Source organism: Bubalus kerabau, chromosome 22 (genome assembly GCF_029407905.1).
Source record: "Bubalus kerabau isolate K-KA32 ecotype Philippines breed swamp buffalo chromosome 22, PCC_UOA_SB_1v2, whole genome shotgun sequence".
Lineage (NCBI taxonomy): Eukaryota > Metazoa > Chordata > Mammalia > Artiodactyla > Bovidae > Bubalus > Bubalus kerabau.
Genome location: NC_073645.1, coordinates 10,794,013 through 10,810,565, shown reverse-complemented (window position 1 = coordinate 10,810,565; position 16,553 = coordinate 10,794,013). Strand labels below are relative to the sequence as shown.

Below are 16,553 nucleotides of genomic sequence, written 5' to 3'. Positions count from 1 at the left end.
TTCCCTGTGGCTGAATTGAACACATCTCCTATCTTTTCCCCAAACTCCAAGCTTCTCAGTCTGTGGTTTTCTGAACAAATATCTTATAAGTTAACTTATGAGAACCCAACCTCCAAATCTGTCTCTTAGAAACTCACCCTTATATAAAATATGCATGTTTTCTTTGGGGTGTCTTTGTATCTTGTATTATATAAATCAGGTAATACTGCAAGTATTCTTATGCTACTTCATTTTTCTTCCAGTAGTGTCTTCTGTTTTATTACCCAATTTCTTTATCCTTTCTGCTACTGATTATATTTGGGTTGTTCCCAGTATTTTGATCCGGATTATTTATGAAGCTGAGCATCTTCATATGTTTATAAGCTGTTGTGTTCTATGAAGTGTCTGTTGTAGTCTTCTGTCCATTTTTCTGTTCATTGGTTGACTTTACATATTTTGGAGTTTAATCTTTGTCAATTACATGCATTACAAATATTTTCTCTCATCTGTAGCATGTATTTTCCCTTCTTTATGAAATCTTCTGATGAAGCTGCTGCTGCTGCTGCTAAGTCGCTTCAGTCGTGTCCAACTCTGCGCGACCCCATAGATGGCAGCCCACCAGGCTCCCCCGTCCCTGGGATTCTCCAGGCAAGAACACTGGAGTGGGTTGCCATTCCTTCTCCAATGCATGAAAGTGAAAAGTGAAAGTGAAGTCACTGAATCATGTCCGACTCCTAGCGACCCCATGGACTGCAGCCTACCAGGCTCCTCTGTCCATGGGATTTTCCAGGCAAGAGTACTGGAGTGGGTTGCCATTGCCTTCTCTTCTGATAAAGAGAAGTTATTACTTGTAATGTAGTCAAATATATCAGTGTACTTCTTGGCTTGTGCTTTTTGTAACTTTATAAGGATACTGGAAGGCAAGGTTTCTCATGCCTGTGTACGTATAAGTATGTGTATGTCCCTGAAGGTATGTGTATAAATTAGGGATGTGAGATATTATCTCCGAAGGAATAGATCCACATTTATAATATAAAGAAGAGTTGTCTCTTTCAAAGCAGGAAGCTGGAAAGGCAGTACATTTTTGCCTCTGTTTTTTTTTTCTTTTCCCCATCATATTTAAACAATTTATAAATTGTCCTCAGGGGACAGTAAATATGTTTTTGAATATGCTTGATGACAATTTTCCTGTGAGTGTAGATTCTATATCTGGAAATAACCACAAGCCATTTAGTGACAGATATGATGAATAGGGTTCAGTTTAGTCACTCAGTCATGTCCAGCTCTTTACAACCTCATGGACTGCAGCATGCCAGGCTTCTCTGTCTGTCACCAACTCCTGGACTTGCTCAAACTCATATCCATTCATTGGTGGTGCCAACCAACCATCTTATCCTCTGTCATCCGCTTCTCCTCCTGCCTTCAATCTTCCCCAGCATCAGGGTCTTTTCTAATGAGTCAGCTCTTCCCGTTAGGTGGCCAAAGATTGGAGCTTCAGCTTCAGGATCAGTCCTTTCCATGAATATTCAGGACTGATTTCCTTTAGGATTGACTGGTTGGATCTCCTTGCAGTCCGAGGGACTCTCAAGAGTCTTCTCCAACACCACAGTTGAAAAGCATCAATTCTTTGGCACTCAGCTTTCTTTATGGTCCAACTTTCATATCCATACATGACCACTGGAAAAATCATAGCCTTGACTAGATGGACCTTTGTTGGCAAAGTAATGTCTCTGCTTTTTAATATGCTGTCTAGGTTGGTCATAGCTTTTCTTCCAAGGAGCAAGCATCTTTTAATTTCATGGCTGCAGTCACCATCTGCAATGATTTTAGAGCCCAAGAAAGTAAAGTCTGTAACTGTTCCCATTGTTTTTCCACCTACTTGCCATGGAGTGATGCGACTGGATGCCATGATTTGGTGATTAATACTCTTTTTTTCTGGCTAAAATGTATAAGGACGTATGTATATGTACCATTATGAAGTAGTAACATTTTTTTTATAAAATTCAAGAGATATGTGAGATGCTTAATCAAGAACATTGTTATCATAAAATGACATATTTTGAAAGATAGTGTTCTTAATACTGATTTGGCTACTTAGGTCCTTGTTTGATTTTATAGAGTGTCTTACCATGTTGTAGTTATAATAGTATATAGTTCTCCATTTTCTTTCTAAATTATTAATGGTGGGGGAAAAAAGTTAAGCATTTAGCTTTTACTTTTGAAGACTCTTGAAAGCCAAAATAATTAAAACTTGCTATGCTTACTTTTTTGAGATGAGAGTTAAGAAAAGTATCAACTTTTTTCAAAAAAGTAATCTGAAATTGGTTAAGTAGGTCATGGATTGTGTTAAAAAGGTACAACTATCTTTATTCTCCCTGGTGGATCAGGTGGTAAAGAATTCGCCTGGAATGTAGAAGACCTGGGTTCTATCCCTTTGCTGGGAAGATCCCCTGGAGGAGGGTATGGCAACCCACTCCAATATTCTTGCATGGAGAATCCCCATGGACAGAGGAGCCTGGCGGGCTGCAGTCCATGGGGGCACAAAGAGTTGGACACAACTGAGCAACTAAACACACATGTACATCTTTATTCTCAATGGGATATATTTCTATGGGGGCTCATTTTGCTAAAATATCAATATCCTATTCTACAGTTTTTAGAGAATGGCAAATTTGAAAGTTTAAAAATATATTTTTGATGAAAGCTAAAACCAAAACAGCTTTGCTGAAAAAAATGAAAAGAAAATGTGGATTACTCCTTCTTGACAATAGTGTAAGAACATGTTGCTGCTGCTGCTGCTGCTAAGTCGCTTCAGTTGTGTCCGACTCTGTGTGACCCCATAGACGGCAGCCCACCAGGCTCCCCCATCCCTGGGATTCTCCAGGCAAGAACACTGGAGTGGGTTGCCATTTCCTTCTCCAATGCATGAAAGTGAAAAGTGAAAGTGAAGTTGCTTAGTCGTGTCTGACTCTTAGCGACCCCATGGACTGCAGCCCACCAGGCTCCTCCGTCCATGGGATTTTCCAGGCAAGAGTACTGGAGTGGGGTGCCATTTGTTGATCTCTTACTAATGAGCTGAAATTTACTTCAGTCATCCTTTCGTGAGACTATGGGGTAGTTTGCGTGCTGAACACTAAACAGGATTCTAAAATTGTTGAGGGTTCGTTTTGAGAACACATAGATGTATATTTCTTCAGGGACTTTAACAAGATTTCCAATGATTTTTGTGGGAGGCTGGATAGACTAATGCTTTTAATATCCATCCCTCTAATGAAAAATCCTTGAATGGTTAGTCATGGTTTTGGCACAGTCTGAAAGGGCAGGGGAGAAGGGCGCTACTTCCCAGCACTGAACCCGCCTGGCATGACTACCGCGGCAACACCTGCCGCGCTCGAGGGAAGATCTGAGCGGATCTGAAGTCCTTGCTGAAATTCTCCTATGACTCCACATCTGAGGAACATAGCCTGTGATTGCACATACTTTATCTGAGTTTAATTACTGTACCTTTGGAAGATTGCAGTCTGATCTTTATATGAAGACAAGTCTTATCTCTATGGTTTATATTTAGGCCCTTCCATAAACTCCATTCTGATGAAAATATTTTTGTACCAAAGCTCCTGCAGTAGTACCCAGATTTAGAATTATGCTAAAGGACTTAAAATAGTATTAAAATCAATTCCTTGGAATTCACATTTCATGCATATTAAAATATCAAAGACTTGTTATTGAGTGTATTTACATTAATGATTTATTTGGTACTTTTTTTTTTTTTTTGCCTAACTTGTCAAACTTTATCAGAATAAGTAGCTTTCTTTGTATCACAGAACTATCTTAGAGTTCTTCATAAGACTATATGGGAGCAAATGCTTTTAAACCCAAGCATTGTTTACTTGCTATTTATTCTTTGCAGTCTCATGTTATTTAACAAGAAGAGTTAGGTTATTCTGTACCCTTTGCATTATCAAAGCAAGTTACTCTGTTAATTTATTAATAGCAAAGCCATATTAGAAAAAGCATCTTGTGAAGATGGCCAAACTTTTATGAAAGGTAGTTTTCTATTTCACAAATACACAATGGTGTATTTTCAGAGGAAAACCAAAACTCTTCATTAAATCATAATTAATTGTGTTTAAAATTTTCCTTCAAATATTAAGTATGTTCCTTTAAAACTCATTTATTCCCTACTGGAAGAAGAAGGAAGTGAGCATTTATTCCCAGCAGAGCTTAATTAATAGCATATTGTAATAATTTTCATAGAAAGCCATTCACATACTCATCAATTTCTTTTTAATGTTTTTTATAACTATAAAAACATAATCAATGTTACATTTTATAGCTCATGTTTATAGATCATCATTTTACATTCCTATGTTATTCTATTGTATTTCATAATGGTTTAGAATATTTAATGCCTTCAGCATTTTATTAATGCAGATTTATGCTTTCTCCAGTGGTTCATTCAATAATTGTGTGCATGTGTGCATAGTTCGTGCCCTCAAACTAAAGCCATTTTTTAAAGATTTCCAGTGCAAAGATTTGTACTGACTCATCCCGTTGGAACTATACACACGAACATATTTGTACTTTGTGTCCATTTATGTGTGTATGAATTTACATGAACTTATCCATTCTCAGAGTTCATATTATCTTCCAGGAGATGATGGGGTGATGATAGTATCATTTATAGAATATGTGAAGAGCCAACTCATTGGAAAAGACCCTGATGCTGGGAACAATTGAAGGCAGGAGGAGAAGGGGACGACAGAGAATGAGCTGGTTGAGTGGCATCACTGACTCGATGGACATGAGTTTGAGCAAGCTCCAGGAGATAGTGAAGGACAGGGAAGCCCGACGTGCTGCAGTCCAAGGGGTTCCAAAGAGTTGGACATGATTGAGCAACTGAACAGTAACAATAGGCTTCTATAAATGGTTAAATTTCAAATTTACAAGAAAAACAGAAAATTAATAATTGTAAAGGCTCTCATGTGAATTAAAAATTAGTCTGCAAAGGAAAAACGGTTGATAGGTTTATGAGCACCACTGTGCATGCCACTCTCTTAAAAGAAAATTAAGATGACTTGTGTGGAAAGTTGTGAAATTTCATTTAATTCTATGAATTTGAATTATTATATATTATATCAGTTCTAAAGGTGAAAGACATATGAAATAGGAAAAAATGTTTCAGCAGATTTTTCTTTGTGTTCAGAATTAGGTTACATATATACATAGAAGGCATTGCTAAACTACCATCCTTTCCTCTCCCTCCGTATGGTGTGTTTCTACAAAAGTAGAAAGGGTGTTACAGATAAAGCGGAGCTTGGATTTGACTGAATGTAGTTCACAAATATATGAAATTCTTTGTATTTCCCTCAACAGTTGACAATAGAAAGAAAGTATTCAATGAAGTTCTTTTTGTAATAGTTTCTTTACCTTGATTCACTAATTCATTTATTTGATTATTATTCATTTATTTGTCCAAGGGCCTTTCTCTTCTGGAGCTTCAATCCTGGTGATAGTAGTAGGGGGAAAGCATAAAGAACATGCATGGAGATAAGTTCGTACATTCCAATAGTGACCAGTGCTGTGAATGCTTTCAATACAACAGAATGCTGTAGGAGGGAATCATGAAGATGGGTCTAGTAATTACTGGATAGGTCAAGGAGGGCTTCCCTGAGAGGGGCAACATTTGAGTTGAGACCTGAGGGACAAGGAAGAACCAGGCACACAGTGTGGGTAGAGAATTCCAGATGAGGACAATGGCAAGTAGCAAAGCTGGAAGATGGGGTGAATGTTAAAGAGACAGAAAAAGGCAATGGCATGAGTTAAGGTTGGAGAGGTTGACAGAGGCAAGGGTACGTGTAGTAGCCTATAAGTATTGAGTTGGCCAATAAGTTCATTCAGTTATACGGTGTAGTGGGAAACTCTGAACCAACATTTTTGCCAAGCCAGTAATTTATTTATATCTCAAGAGACTGGAAAAGCAGTAGAGTTTAGGTTGAGATCAGACCTGGTTCTATTTATGTTTTATAGGTAGAAGAATGGATTAATTGCTCTAATAATCAAAGGTTGGAAAACACACATTGTAGAGTGGTGGAGGAAGCAGGGATACCATTTGGGAGGCTAGGGCAGTAATCTAAGTGAAATAGAATTTTGGCTCGGGCTAGGATGGCAGCATGGGAGATGGGGGAGATATGATATATTCTGGCAGCTCTTAGTTATGATAGGGAGTAAGAGAAAGAGAAATTGGGAATGACTTGTAGTTTTTTTATTTAAATAGGTGAATGGTGGTGCCAGTTTCTGAGATGGCAAAAAGTGAAAGGCATTTATGCTTAAGAAAGTAAATTAAGAATGCTATTTGGACAATGTGAAGTTAAAGTGCCAGTTAGACAACTCACTGGAGATGTCACGTTGATGACAGTGGAGACACATTGGAAGGCTCAGCTAAGAGGTCAGATTGTGGAGGTACAAGTATTCCAACTAAACCAGGAATATGAAGAAGATTGATCAAAGTAGTTATCTTATGACTATAGTTGTTTTACTTGTAGCAGATTAAATGGATAAATCATGGATATTTTTCTTGTTTAATCACTAAGTCGTGTCCAACTCTTTTTGACTCCACGGACTGCAGCACATCAGCCTTCCCTGTCCTTCACCATCTCCCTTGCTCAAACTCATGTCCATTGAGTCGGTGATGCCATCCAACTTTTTCATTCTCTTTCATCCACTTCTCCTCCTCCTATGTAGATACTCATAAATATTTTTAAATCCTCCATGAAAATTCCTTGTAGAAAACTGGAAATTTCTTCCTACATTATATAAACTAGTATCCTTAATGCAGCATTCTCAAAGTGAAGTCTTTGGACCCTTTTAGGGGCTCCTTGAGGTCAAAAACTATTTTTATAATAATACCAGCATGTTATTCGGAGAAGGCAATGGCACCCCACTCCAGTGTTCTTGCCTGGAAAATCCCATGGACGGAGGAGCCTGGTAGGCTGCAGTCCATGGGGTCACGAAGAGTCGGACATCGCTGAGCGTCTTCACTTTCACTTTTCACTTCCATGCATTGGAGAAGGAAATGGCAACCCACTCCAGTGTCTTGCTTTGAGTATTCCAGGGATGGAGGAGCCTGGTGGGCTGCCGTCTATGGGGTTGCACAGAGTCGGACACGACTGAAGCCACTTAGCAGCAGCAGCAGCAGCATGTTATTTGTTGCCCTCTGTCTTACTCTCTCATGAGTGTACAGGGGAGTTTTCTAAAGGCCATATGATATGTAATATTTGTTGTTGCTTAGTTGCTGAATTGTATCCAACTCTTTTGTGACCCCAGGGGCCATAGCCTGTCAGGCTCCACTATCCATGGAATTTCTCAAGCAAGAATACTAGAGTGGGTTGCCATTTCCTTCTCCAGGGTATCTTCCCATCCCAGGAATCAAACTCAGGTATCCTGCATTGGTGGGAGGATTCCTTACCATTGAACCACCTGGGAAACCCAATAATGTGATATAGCAGCTGATTGATTACAGAAGCAGTTAATGTAGCTGCCTTCTATTGAGCCAGACATCAATTAGATTTCCAAAAAGTATAAAATACTGGGGTGGTTCCTACTGAATTTTTTGTTTTTAAAATATATTTAATTTTATTAAAAAGTATTTTAAAATGTAATGTTTGCTATTACTTTCAAGTGAATAATTATTTTTTAAAAATTCTGTTTTAAGCTTTAATGGAATAAATGCCAGTAAATGTAGCCCACATAAGCAAAAGCTTTTTGAGGTTTTCAGTAATTTTTCATAACATAAAGAGGTTTTGAGGCTAAAAGTTTGAGAATCACTCCCTTAAGCTATATGACTCAAATACAAATATGATAAATTGGATGTTTGTTTCAGAAAACAAGCTAGGATTAGTTTAAGAACATAAGAATATCAGATATCAACTTCCCAACCTTCAAATAGCATAGCAATAGTAACATGTTAGAAAACAAATGTTTTTAAATGAAGTCTTGGTACATTAGAAGCAGAAGTATTTCTGTAAAGGCTGGCATTTAAATCTAGAGCAAATAGCCCATACATATCAACAACGGGCAAGTAAATTCCACTGAAGAGCTTATTATTCTGTTAATTGCATTACATTTCACAGTTTGAAAGGTATTCTTGAGGCATTTTGTAGGTTCTGTTTGCACATTTTCCAATGTTTGAGATTTAAGAATTGACTTGAGTTTCCCAGTGATTATCCTGATTTAGTGTAGTAGGATACTGATTTTTGTAATTAGATGTTAATTATAGTTCTAAAGGAATAAAAGAATCAAATATTTTTTAATTTAATCAGCATTTTGGAGGAGAAAATTTCCTTACATTGTGCTTATTTCTCACTTAAAAACATCCTTGAAGATATAGCATTTTGTATTCTAAAGGCTCAGAACAACCCATCTGATGCCTTAAATGTTTTCAAATTTGAAAAGAGAGTTTATTATTTTACATGCAGTCCAGTGGAACACTCTTAATGTGTAGATAAACCTAAATTGTCAGCTACTGATTGGTTTTCTCTTTTAAAATCCTCATTGCTAAGTAAATGTTTGAAAATTCTGCATATTTCTCTTGTGATGCATTTTGCGAAGAGCTTTTTCATTTGCTAGTGCGTTTGCTCATTCTTGATATCTCACCACCATGCTATTAAACATTTTCTTGGAATGACTTGAAAAAAGATGCTACTTTCCTTTATTGTATGGCAGCGTTCTTTCTTCTCCCCAAGGCAGCTTTTATGAGATAAGTAATGTTGAGAGATGAAAGCTTACTCCAGCTGTGAACACATATGTCACTATATTGTGATGAGAAATTAATTTTAGTATTTGTTCTTTATACAAGTTCTAGTTCAGTGTTTTATACAAAAGTACATGTTGTTTCCTGTTCTCACAAAGCATAGACTATTCTTGGTATAACCAGACTACTGAACTAGGTTTCTGTCTCTTGTGCTTTATGTTGTAAGCTTTGGTCTCAGTTGTCAAGTGAGAGAGAAATGACCACTGAGCTAAAAGCTGTAATTCCTGGGTGTTGAATCCAGATCCATCCCTTAAGCAGCCATTTGGTCATATTGAAATAATCCTCTCTGCACTTTACTTACTCTGTTTCCCCACTTTGTGGGCGATACCTCTTTTTCCCCTAACATTAGCTCAAACTGGAAACCCAAGAGTGATTGCAGGCTCCACAGCTGTTGATCTGCAAATCCTCTTCAAGCTGTTGGTTTATTGTTATCATGTGTCCCCATCTGCTACTGTTTTGATTCAGGACTATGATAACTTTTTTTGAAAATTTCCAACAATTCCTTCCTCTATATCTGTCTGTCTCTAGATCTTATTTCACTTTCTTACATTCTCTACACTACCATGAGCTAGGTCTTTCTCAGAGACAAATATGTCTATGTCGTCTCCTTGTTTAACCTTTTGTAGTCATCTGTGCCTCATTTGTCAAATACTGTACATCAAGCATCAAGCTCTGTGTGTGGCACCTGGGGCGCACTTTTGCTCATGGACCTTCTTCTACTTCCCTGCTTAATTCCCTGCACTCACCAGTCTGCGCCTCTGGCTCAACTTCCTCAAATACTTTCTTGTGTCTCCGACTCTGTGCTTTCCTCTGACTGGAGTGTATATACTGAAATATTACTGCTCTTCAGAGTCAGTGTAGGAATTGACTCTGCTAAGAAGCCTTCTCTGACACCTCCCAACTGGGCTGGATTCTTCCCTAAAGTTTCTGTGACATTTTCTGTGTCCCTGTATGTAAGCACGTTTATCAGACTGTGTTTTGTTCATTCATCCAATTTATTCATTCAGGAAAGATTTGTTTTGCATGGGTTACATGCCCTGTTCTTCCTCTCCTTCCTGTCCCAGATTTGTGAACACCCAGTAACACCTGGTGATGACCCAGCTTCAGTTCTCTATGCGGTGATCACACCTGGGTGATACTGAAGCAACAAGATGGAAGAAACTTGGGAGTCTGAATAGCCACATGAAACATAGCTGCCACCGGCATCCTCCGCTGACCTCAAGGATATTACATGAAAGAGAAATAAACACATTTTTTGTGAACCATTGTATTTTGAGGGCTCTTTGTTACTCCAACTTAGTGAACCTCTAATACAATACATGCACAAACGATGATTGGACCCATCCACTGACAGTCTTGTTCCTCAAATGGTCTTCCCAGTTTCTGTAAAAGGCAACTCCAGTATTCCAGTTGTTCAGGCCCCAAATTTGGAATCCTTCCCTCTTCTCTCTAGCTCACATACCATTTTCAGTCCAATCCATTATCAAATTCTATTGGCAAAACTTTGGAAATAGTTCCTAAATTTGAACATTTCTTACTATCTCCATTTGTACCCCTTTAGTCCAAGTCACAATATCCCTCTTCCGAACTATTTCAACAGCTTCCCTGTATCTCTGCTTCCTTCATTGCTTCCAGAGAGTTTGTCGCAGCTGCACGAAGCTCTAAGTTAAAGCTTGTAGCTCTTCTGCTCAAACCCTTCTAGGGATTCCCATCTTGATTAAAAGGAAAAAAAGAATATATATTAAAAGTCCTTACCATGGCTATGATGCCATTGGAACTCTTAAATTATTGATTTCTTTACCTATCTTCCTCACCTCTACCCCTGTGATCCCTCACCCCACCCCAGCCACACTGGCTTCCACACTGTTTTTTAAGCATGTTAACCTTAACTCTGTCTGAGGGCTTGGCATATTTTTATTATTTTGCTTAAAATGCTCTTCCTTCAAATATTAGCATGGCCCCATTATCATCTCACTCATGTCTCTGCTTCTGCTTAATGTTCAATGTACAGAGACCTTCCACGGCTACCTGCATAATATACCAATCCCTTCCCCATCCTGTGTGGTACTCTCTACCCGCTTAAGCAACTTAAAAGTCAGGAACTTTTAATACCTGTGTCCTCTATAACCCCAGTACTTAACTATAGTGCCTGCACACTGTACATATTCCCTACATATTGGTTTCATTAGTACCAAATTAATTATATGGGACAGAAATTATTATATATAGGATATTGTGCTTCCTCCTATGATCTTTTGAATTAATTTTGTAATTCAATTTTTACTTTTCAGACTATATTTTTAATGTATATTTATTACTAATACAGAAAAACTATCTTTAAGTCAGTGTCTCACATTTATTTATTACCCAGGACATAAAGAGTTTTATTTATGTTTTTTAAAGGAATATTTACCTCACACATTTGCTTCCAGATAACAATTCCAGAAATTACACTTGGTGGTGAAAGAATGATTCACTTCATGTCATAAAATTGTACTCCTAGTCCAAACTGCTTAATTCTCCAAACCTTGTATAACATTCCAATTGAGACTACGTGCTCTTGTTTCTTTCTAGTACTATTTAGCTCACGCATTAGAGAAGATGTATTTTGGTTTAAAGCTTTTTTTTTCCCCAATAAGAGAGTCATAAACCATATAATATTTAAAACTATGTTTTGCAATAAGGAATCTAATCTGAAGATAAAATTTAATAAGAAAACAAATTGAAAAGACAGTAAAATATTTTATAGGCAGGCAACTGAGAGACAACACACAGGAATTATTTTGTCTCATTTGAAAAGCTTGAGTTGGGCTATCAGTATGAAAGACAAATAGCTCCCATTTCTTTGTAGTATACCATTTTGAAAATCAGCCCTACTTTCTGTCCGAGATCTCTGTGTGTGTGTACATTCCTTGGTAGGTCATCTTATTTGTGGAACGCTACAGTCTATCTTACCAGCACTTCTAATGGGAATGATTGTGTGTTTAGTTGGATATCTCCAAGTCTAGGTCTATGTGTAAAATATGTTTTCTTAATTTTTTAGCAGAATTTTAGTTCAAAAGATTAAATGAAGACATGGGTATTGAAGAACCTCTTTAGTCTACCAAACTCTAAGTTCCTTGTGGGCAAAAACTTTCTGGATATTCCCCAGTGCTTAGCCCTAGGCCAGCCGTGTATTGTTTCTTTCTTTAGCAAATACATGTTAATGGAATTTTGTTTGCTCCCCAACACCAGAACTTTAAAATTTATTTTAGGGAATCCATACACATACCATCTACTTGCAAAAATGTATAATGCATACACAGACAAATCTGTATCAAGTTTCCTTAAAATCTAGAATTATTGTCTCGTAGATAATGAAAATTGATAATAAACTATTAGAGCTTCCAAAAAAAAAAAAACCCTAAGAAAATAGGTTTTAAGCATCTAGTTAATTCTGATAATTTTCCCTCTAGGTGAAATTTTTATTTGTTTAATATTTAAACCCTCTGTTGAAATTTAATAAGCCAAAGCTCTAAAAACAGTCTGATCTAGCATAGTATTATTTAGACTGTGCACACTTTCTATTAAGATCCTTAGGGGTGAGTAGTATGTGTGTGTGTGCATGTGTGTGATGTATATACACTTATGAATTCTCAACTCATTAAAGATGAAAATTTGGAGGGCACTTAGTGTATTTAAGATTCCTATAATAATATTAGATGGTACTAATAGAGACATTCACAAAACTCTGTAATCTTCCATCATTGTGGAAGCATATCCCATTATGCACAGGAGATAATTTGTTGAGCTAAACTTTGCCCTAAGGAAAGCAAAGGATATTAGAAAAATTTTCAGTGAAAATGTTTAGCTTCTCCTATGTCATAATGTTTTGCCTGTGACTAAAATGCAACTGAGTTTAATAAACTTTTACCTTGAATGACAAGCATCTTTCTTCAATTTGCCATACCAAAGATATTACTTTCAGAAAACATCCAACCATAGATACACTCAGAATTGCTAAATTTCAAGGAGCTTTAGAAATGATCAGATCTTTTTTCAGGCTTGATTAGATGAACTGGTAAGGTCAAACTTCATGTCCTAAAATATTAGAATTTAATTTCATAAAATCTGTTACTATTGAGAATATTTCCCCAGTGCTTAAATTAATGCGACCCAACATTCCCTTTTTAAATTGCATTGTTTTATATTGTTCAAAAGAGCCTCTCTGGAGCATCAGACGGTAAAGAATCTGCTTTCAATGAGGGAGACCTTGCTTCAGTCCCTGGGTCAGAAAGATCCTTTGGAGAAGGGAATGTCAACCCATTTCAGTATTCTTGCTTGGAGAATACTATGGACAGAGGAGCCTGATGGGCTGCAGACCATAAGGTTGCAAAGAGTTGGACATAACTGAGCAACGAACACACACATGTTAAAAATGGAGAGTTCAGTTCAGTTCAGTCGCTCAGTCGTGTTGAACTCTTTGTGACCCCATGAACTGCAGCATGCCAGGCCTTCCTGTCCATCACCAACTCCTGGATTTATCCAAACTCGTGTCCATTGATTTGGTGATGCCATCTAACCATCTCATCCTCTGTCATCCGCTTCTTCTCCTGCCTTCAATCTTTCCCAGCAGCAGGGTCTTTCTAATGAGTCAGCTCTTCGCATCAGGTGGCCAAACTATTGGAGTTTCAGCTTCAACATCAGTCCTACCAATGAACACCCAGGACTGATCTCCTTTAGGATGGAGTGGTTAGATCGCCTTGCAGGCCAAGGGACTCTCAAGAGTGTTCTCCAACGCCACAGTTCAAAAACATCAATTTGTCGGCTCTCAGCTTTCCTTATAGTCCAACTCTCACATCCATACATGACTACTGGAAAAACCATAGCCTTGACTAGACGGACCTTTGTTGGCAAAGTAATGTCTCTGCTTTTCAATATGCTGTCTAGTTTGGCTGTAACTTTCCTTCCAAGGAGTAAGCGTCTTTTAATTTCATGGCTGCAATCACCATCTGCAGTGATCTTGAAGCCCAGAAAAATAAAGTCAGCCACTGTTTCCACTGTTTCCCCATCTATTTGCCACGAAGTGATGGTACTGGATGCCATGATCTTAGTTTTCTGAGTGTTGAGCTTTAAGCCAACTTTTTCACTCTCCTCTTTCACTTTCATCAAGAGGCTTTTGAGTTCCTCTTCATTTTCTGCCATAATGGTGGTGTCATCTGCATATCTGAGGTTATTGATATTTCTCCCGGCAATCTTGATTCCAGCCTGTGCTTCTTCCAGCCCAGCGTTTCTCATGATGTACTCTGCATAGAAGTTAAATAAGCAGGGTGACAATCTACAGCCTTGACATACTCCTTTTCCTATTTGGAACCAGTCTATTGTTTCATGTCCAGTTCTAACTGTTGAGTCCTGACCTGCATACTGGTTTCTCAAGAGGCAGGTCAGATGGTCTGGTATTCCCATCTCTTTCAGAATTTTCCACAGTTTATTGTGATCCACATAGTCCAAGGCTTTGGCATAATCAGTAAAATGGAGAACTGGTTATCAATTTTGATTCAATTATCCTTGCTTCCAAGATTAAAGAGTTAAGAAGAGTCCTTCAAGTATATTTTTGTTTTATCGAGAGAGTAATGTGTACTAGTCAAGAATAAGCCTTGGGCAAGTTATTTAACTTCTATGAACCTGTGTTTCACTCCCTGTAAATAACTTAATTATACCTTTCTCAAAGGGTACTTGTGAGAAGGAACTGAATGTGAAACATTTACTACTCCTTTAAAGGTCCTGTAAACAGTTTTTAAAAAATGTGTTCTATTTCATCTTAGCATAAGAAATTCAAATATTTAACTTTCTTTTCATCTTCTAATGATGTGCAAATGATCAAAGTTTTAGTAAATTAACCTCAAGAAGTGGGAACTCAAAATTAAAAATGGCAAATGTTTGAGAGTCAGCTCTGAAAAGAAAAAAAAGTAGATCCCTTGGTTATAGACCTTGCAAAATTTTGTTGTGCGAAAACTGCCATCATGGCCAGTTACACATTGCCAACCTGATTTCTGAATAAAGAGTAGCTAATCTTTTAGAGTCAGCTCTGGCACAGTAGTAGGCATGCCAGTTCATAAAGAACTACTTAATCAATCATATCTATAATTGCAGAATTGGAACATGAGTTTGACACATTGCACTTGTATTAATTATTCATGGACTGCATTTTCCGTCAATGCAGTTCATTGATTATACTTCTTTTTTTTTTTTTTTTTTTTTTTTTTTTTTTTTTTTTATTGATGGCATTTTTATTGTCTTCATAATAAAACAAAATATGAAGCTCAAAACTGGATCACTTGGCCCTTTCTCTTCTTATCACCTCCCAGCTCAAAATGCTTGCATCTCTTAATAGCCAGCATTCTCTTTGATCTACAGTTGGGCTCAACACATTCAAGCCTCAGTACAATCTTCTTTGTAGTTTTAGCCTTTTTCCGGAAAATCGGCTTAGTCTGCCCACCATAGCCACTCTGTTTCCTGTCATAACGCCGCTTTCCCTGGGCATACAGAGAATCCTTGCCCTTCTTGTACTGTGTCACTTTGTGGGGCTGGTGCTTCCCACACTTCTTACAGAAAGTCCGGCGGGTTTTTGGAACGTTCACCATGTTTGCGAGAGCGATACCAGCACAGAAAGCCTGATTATACTTCTGATGTCAATTCCTTTTAGCTCTGAAATTTCAGATTTTACCTTTGAAGTGGCAGGTGACCCAGAACCTGCACTTGCCCTTCTTGAGAACAGCATATTAGGTACATTAAGCTTCAGCCATTTCTGAAAGTAGCATTCTGTTTTAAATATGTAGAGTGTTTTTTTTTTTTTTTCTGTATTTTGAGTAATATTTTTCTTTAAGTAAAGGATGATGCAAAAGGGCTTAGGAATTTCCACTTAGTTTTAACCTGTAACCAGTTGTTTCATTGTCAAATTACCAATAATGCTGCAGAGAAAATATATATTTTGTAGAATAGGTAAATTCTGGAATTAATTAAAAAAATCAGTGATGTAATAGATATTACACTTATTGGACTTCCCTGGTGGTTCAGTGGTAAAGATTATGCCTGCCAATACAGGACACCTGGTTCGATCCCTGGGTCAGGAAGATCCCCTGGAGAAAGAAATAGCAACCCACTCCAGTATATTCTTGCCTGGGAAATCTCATGGACAGAGGAGCTTGGCAGGTTATAGCCCACGGATATAAAAAAGAAATCAGACACGACAGTAGCTAAACAAGAAGAAGACTCTATATATGAGTTCCTTAGGTTGAAGTCAGCATGGTACTGTAATGTAGATTGTCTCATTTAACTCTTTAATTCATGCAATATTAGTTATAGATTCAAATTCCTTTAATAGATTTTCTTCATGCTAATATATTTATAGTAGTCGTTACCAGTAAATAACCTATCATAGTTTCTTTAGATATAAGAGTTGCCTCTTGTTTCCATTGAGCAGAATTTTATACTTTCTCTTCAATTTGTTTTCAATCATAAGATTATCAAAACTTCTACTGTCATGGTCATTTCCACCCAAAAGGTAAAAATCAGGAAACCTTATTCAAATCATTTTCCAGCTTTTTAAGGCCACAGCTAATGCCATTTTCCCCATCAAACTTTTGGAATTTTTAAAAATGTAATTTATTCCTTCACAAATTTTCTACTTCTCTGTGGGCAAATATCACTGCATTCTAGTTCACTGGTTCTCCAGGTGTGATCCCTGAAGCATCAGCATCACCGTTGAACATTAGAGATGAAA

General features: G+C 37.5%; 2 protein-coding genes across 26 annotated transcripts in view; one reads left to right on the top strand and one right to left on the bottom strand.

Annotated features, from left to right (window-relative positions):
- The window catches only part of PRKG1 (protein kinase cGMP-dependent 1), a 1,681,227-nt gene that overhangs the window by 461,118 nt on the left and 1,203,556 nt on the right, over nucleotides 1-16,553 (top strand). The gene's annotated exons all lie outside the window — the stretch shown is intronic.
- Nucleotides 15,053-15,439, bottom strand: LOC129637131 (60S ribosomal protein L36a). The gene has a single exon (XM_055561138.1). The coding sequence runs from the start codon at nucleotides 15,412-15,414 to the stop codon at nucleotides 15,094-15,096; it is 321 nt and encodes a 106-aa protein (XP_055417113.1). The 5' UTR covers nucleotides 15,415-15,439; the 3' UTR covers nucleotides 15,053-15,093.

Bases quoted from the DNA above. Each gene is read 5' to 3' on its own strand.
- LOC129637131 (XM_055561138.1), bottom strand. From the start codon at position 15,414: ATGGTGAACGTTCCAAAAACCCGCCGGACTTTCTGTAAGAAGTGTGGG.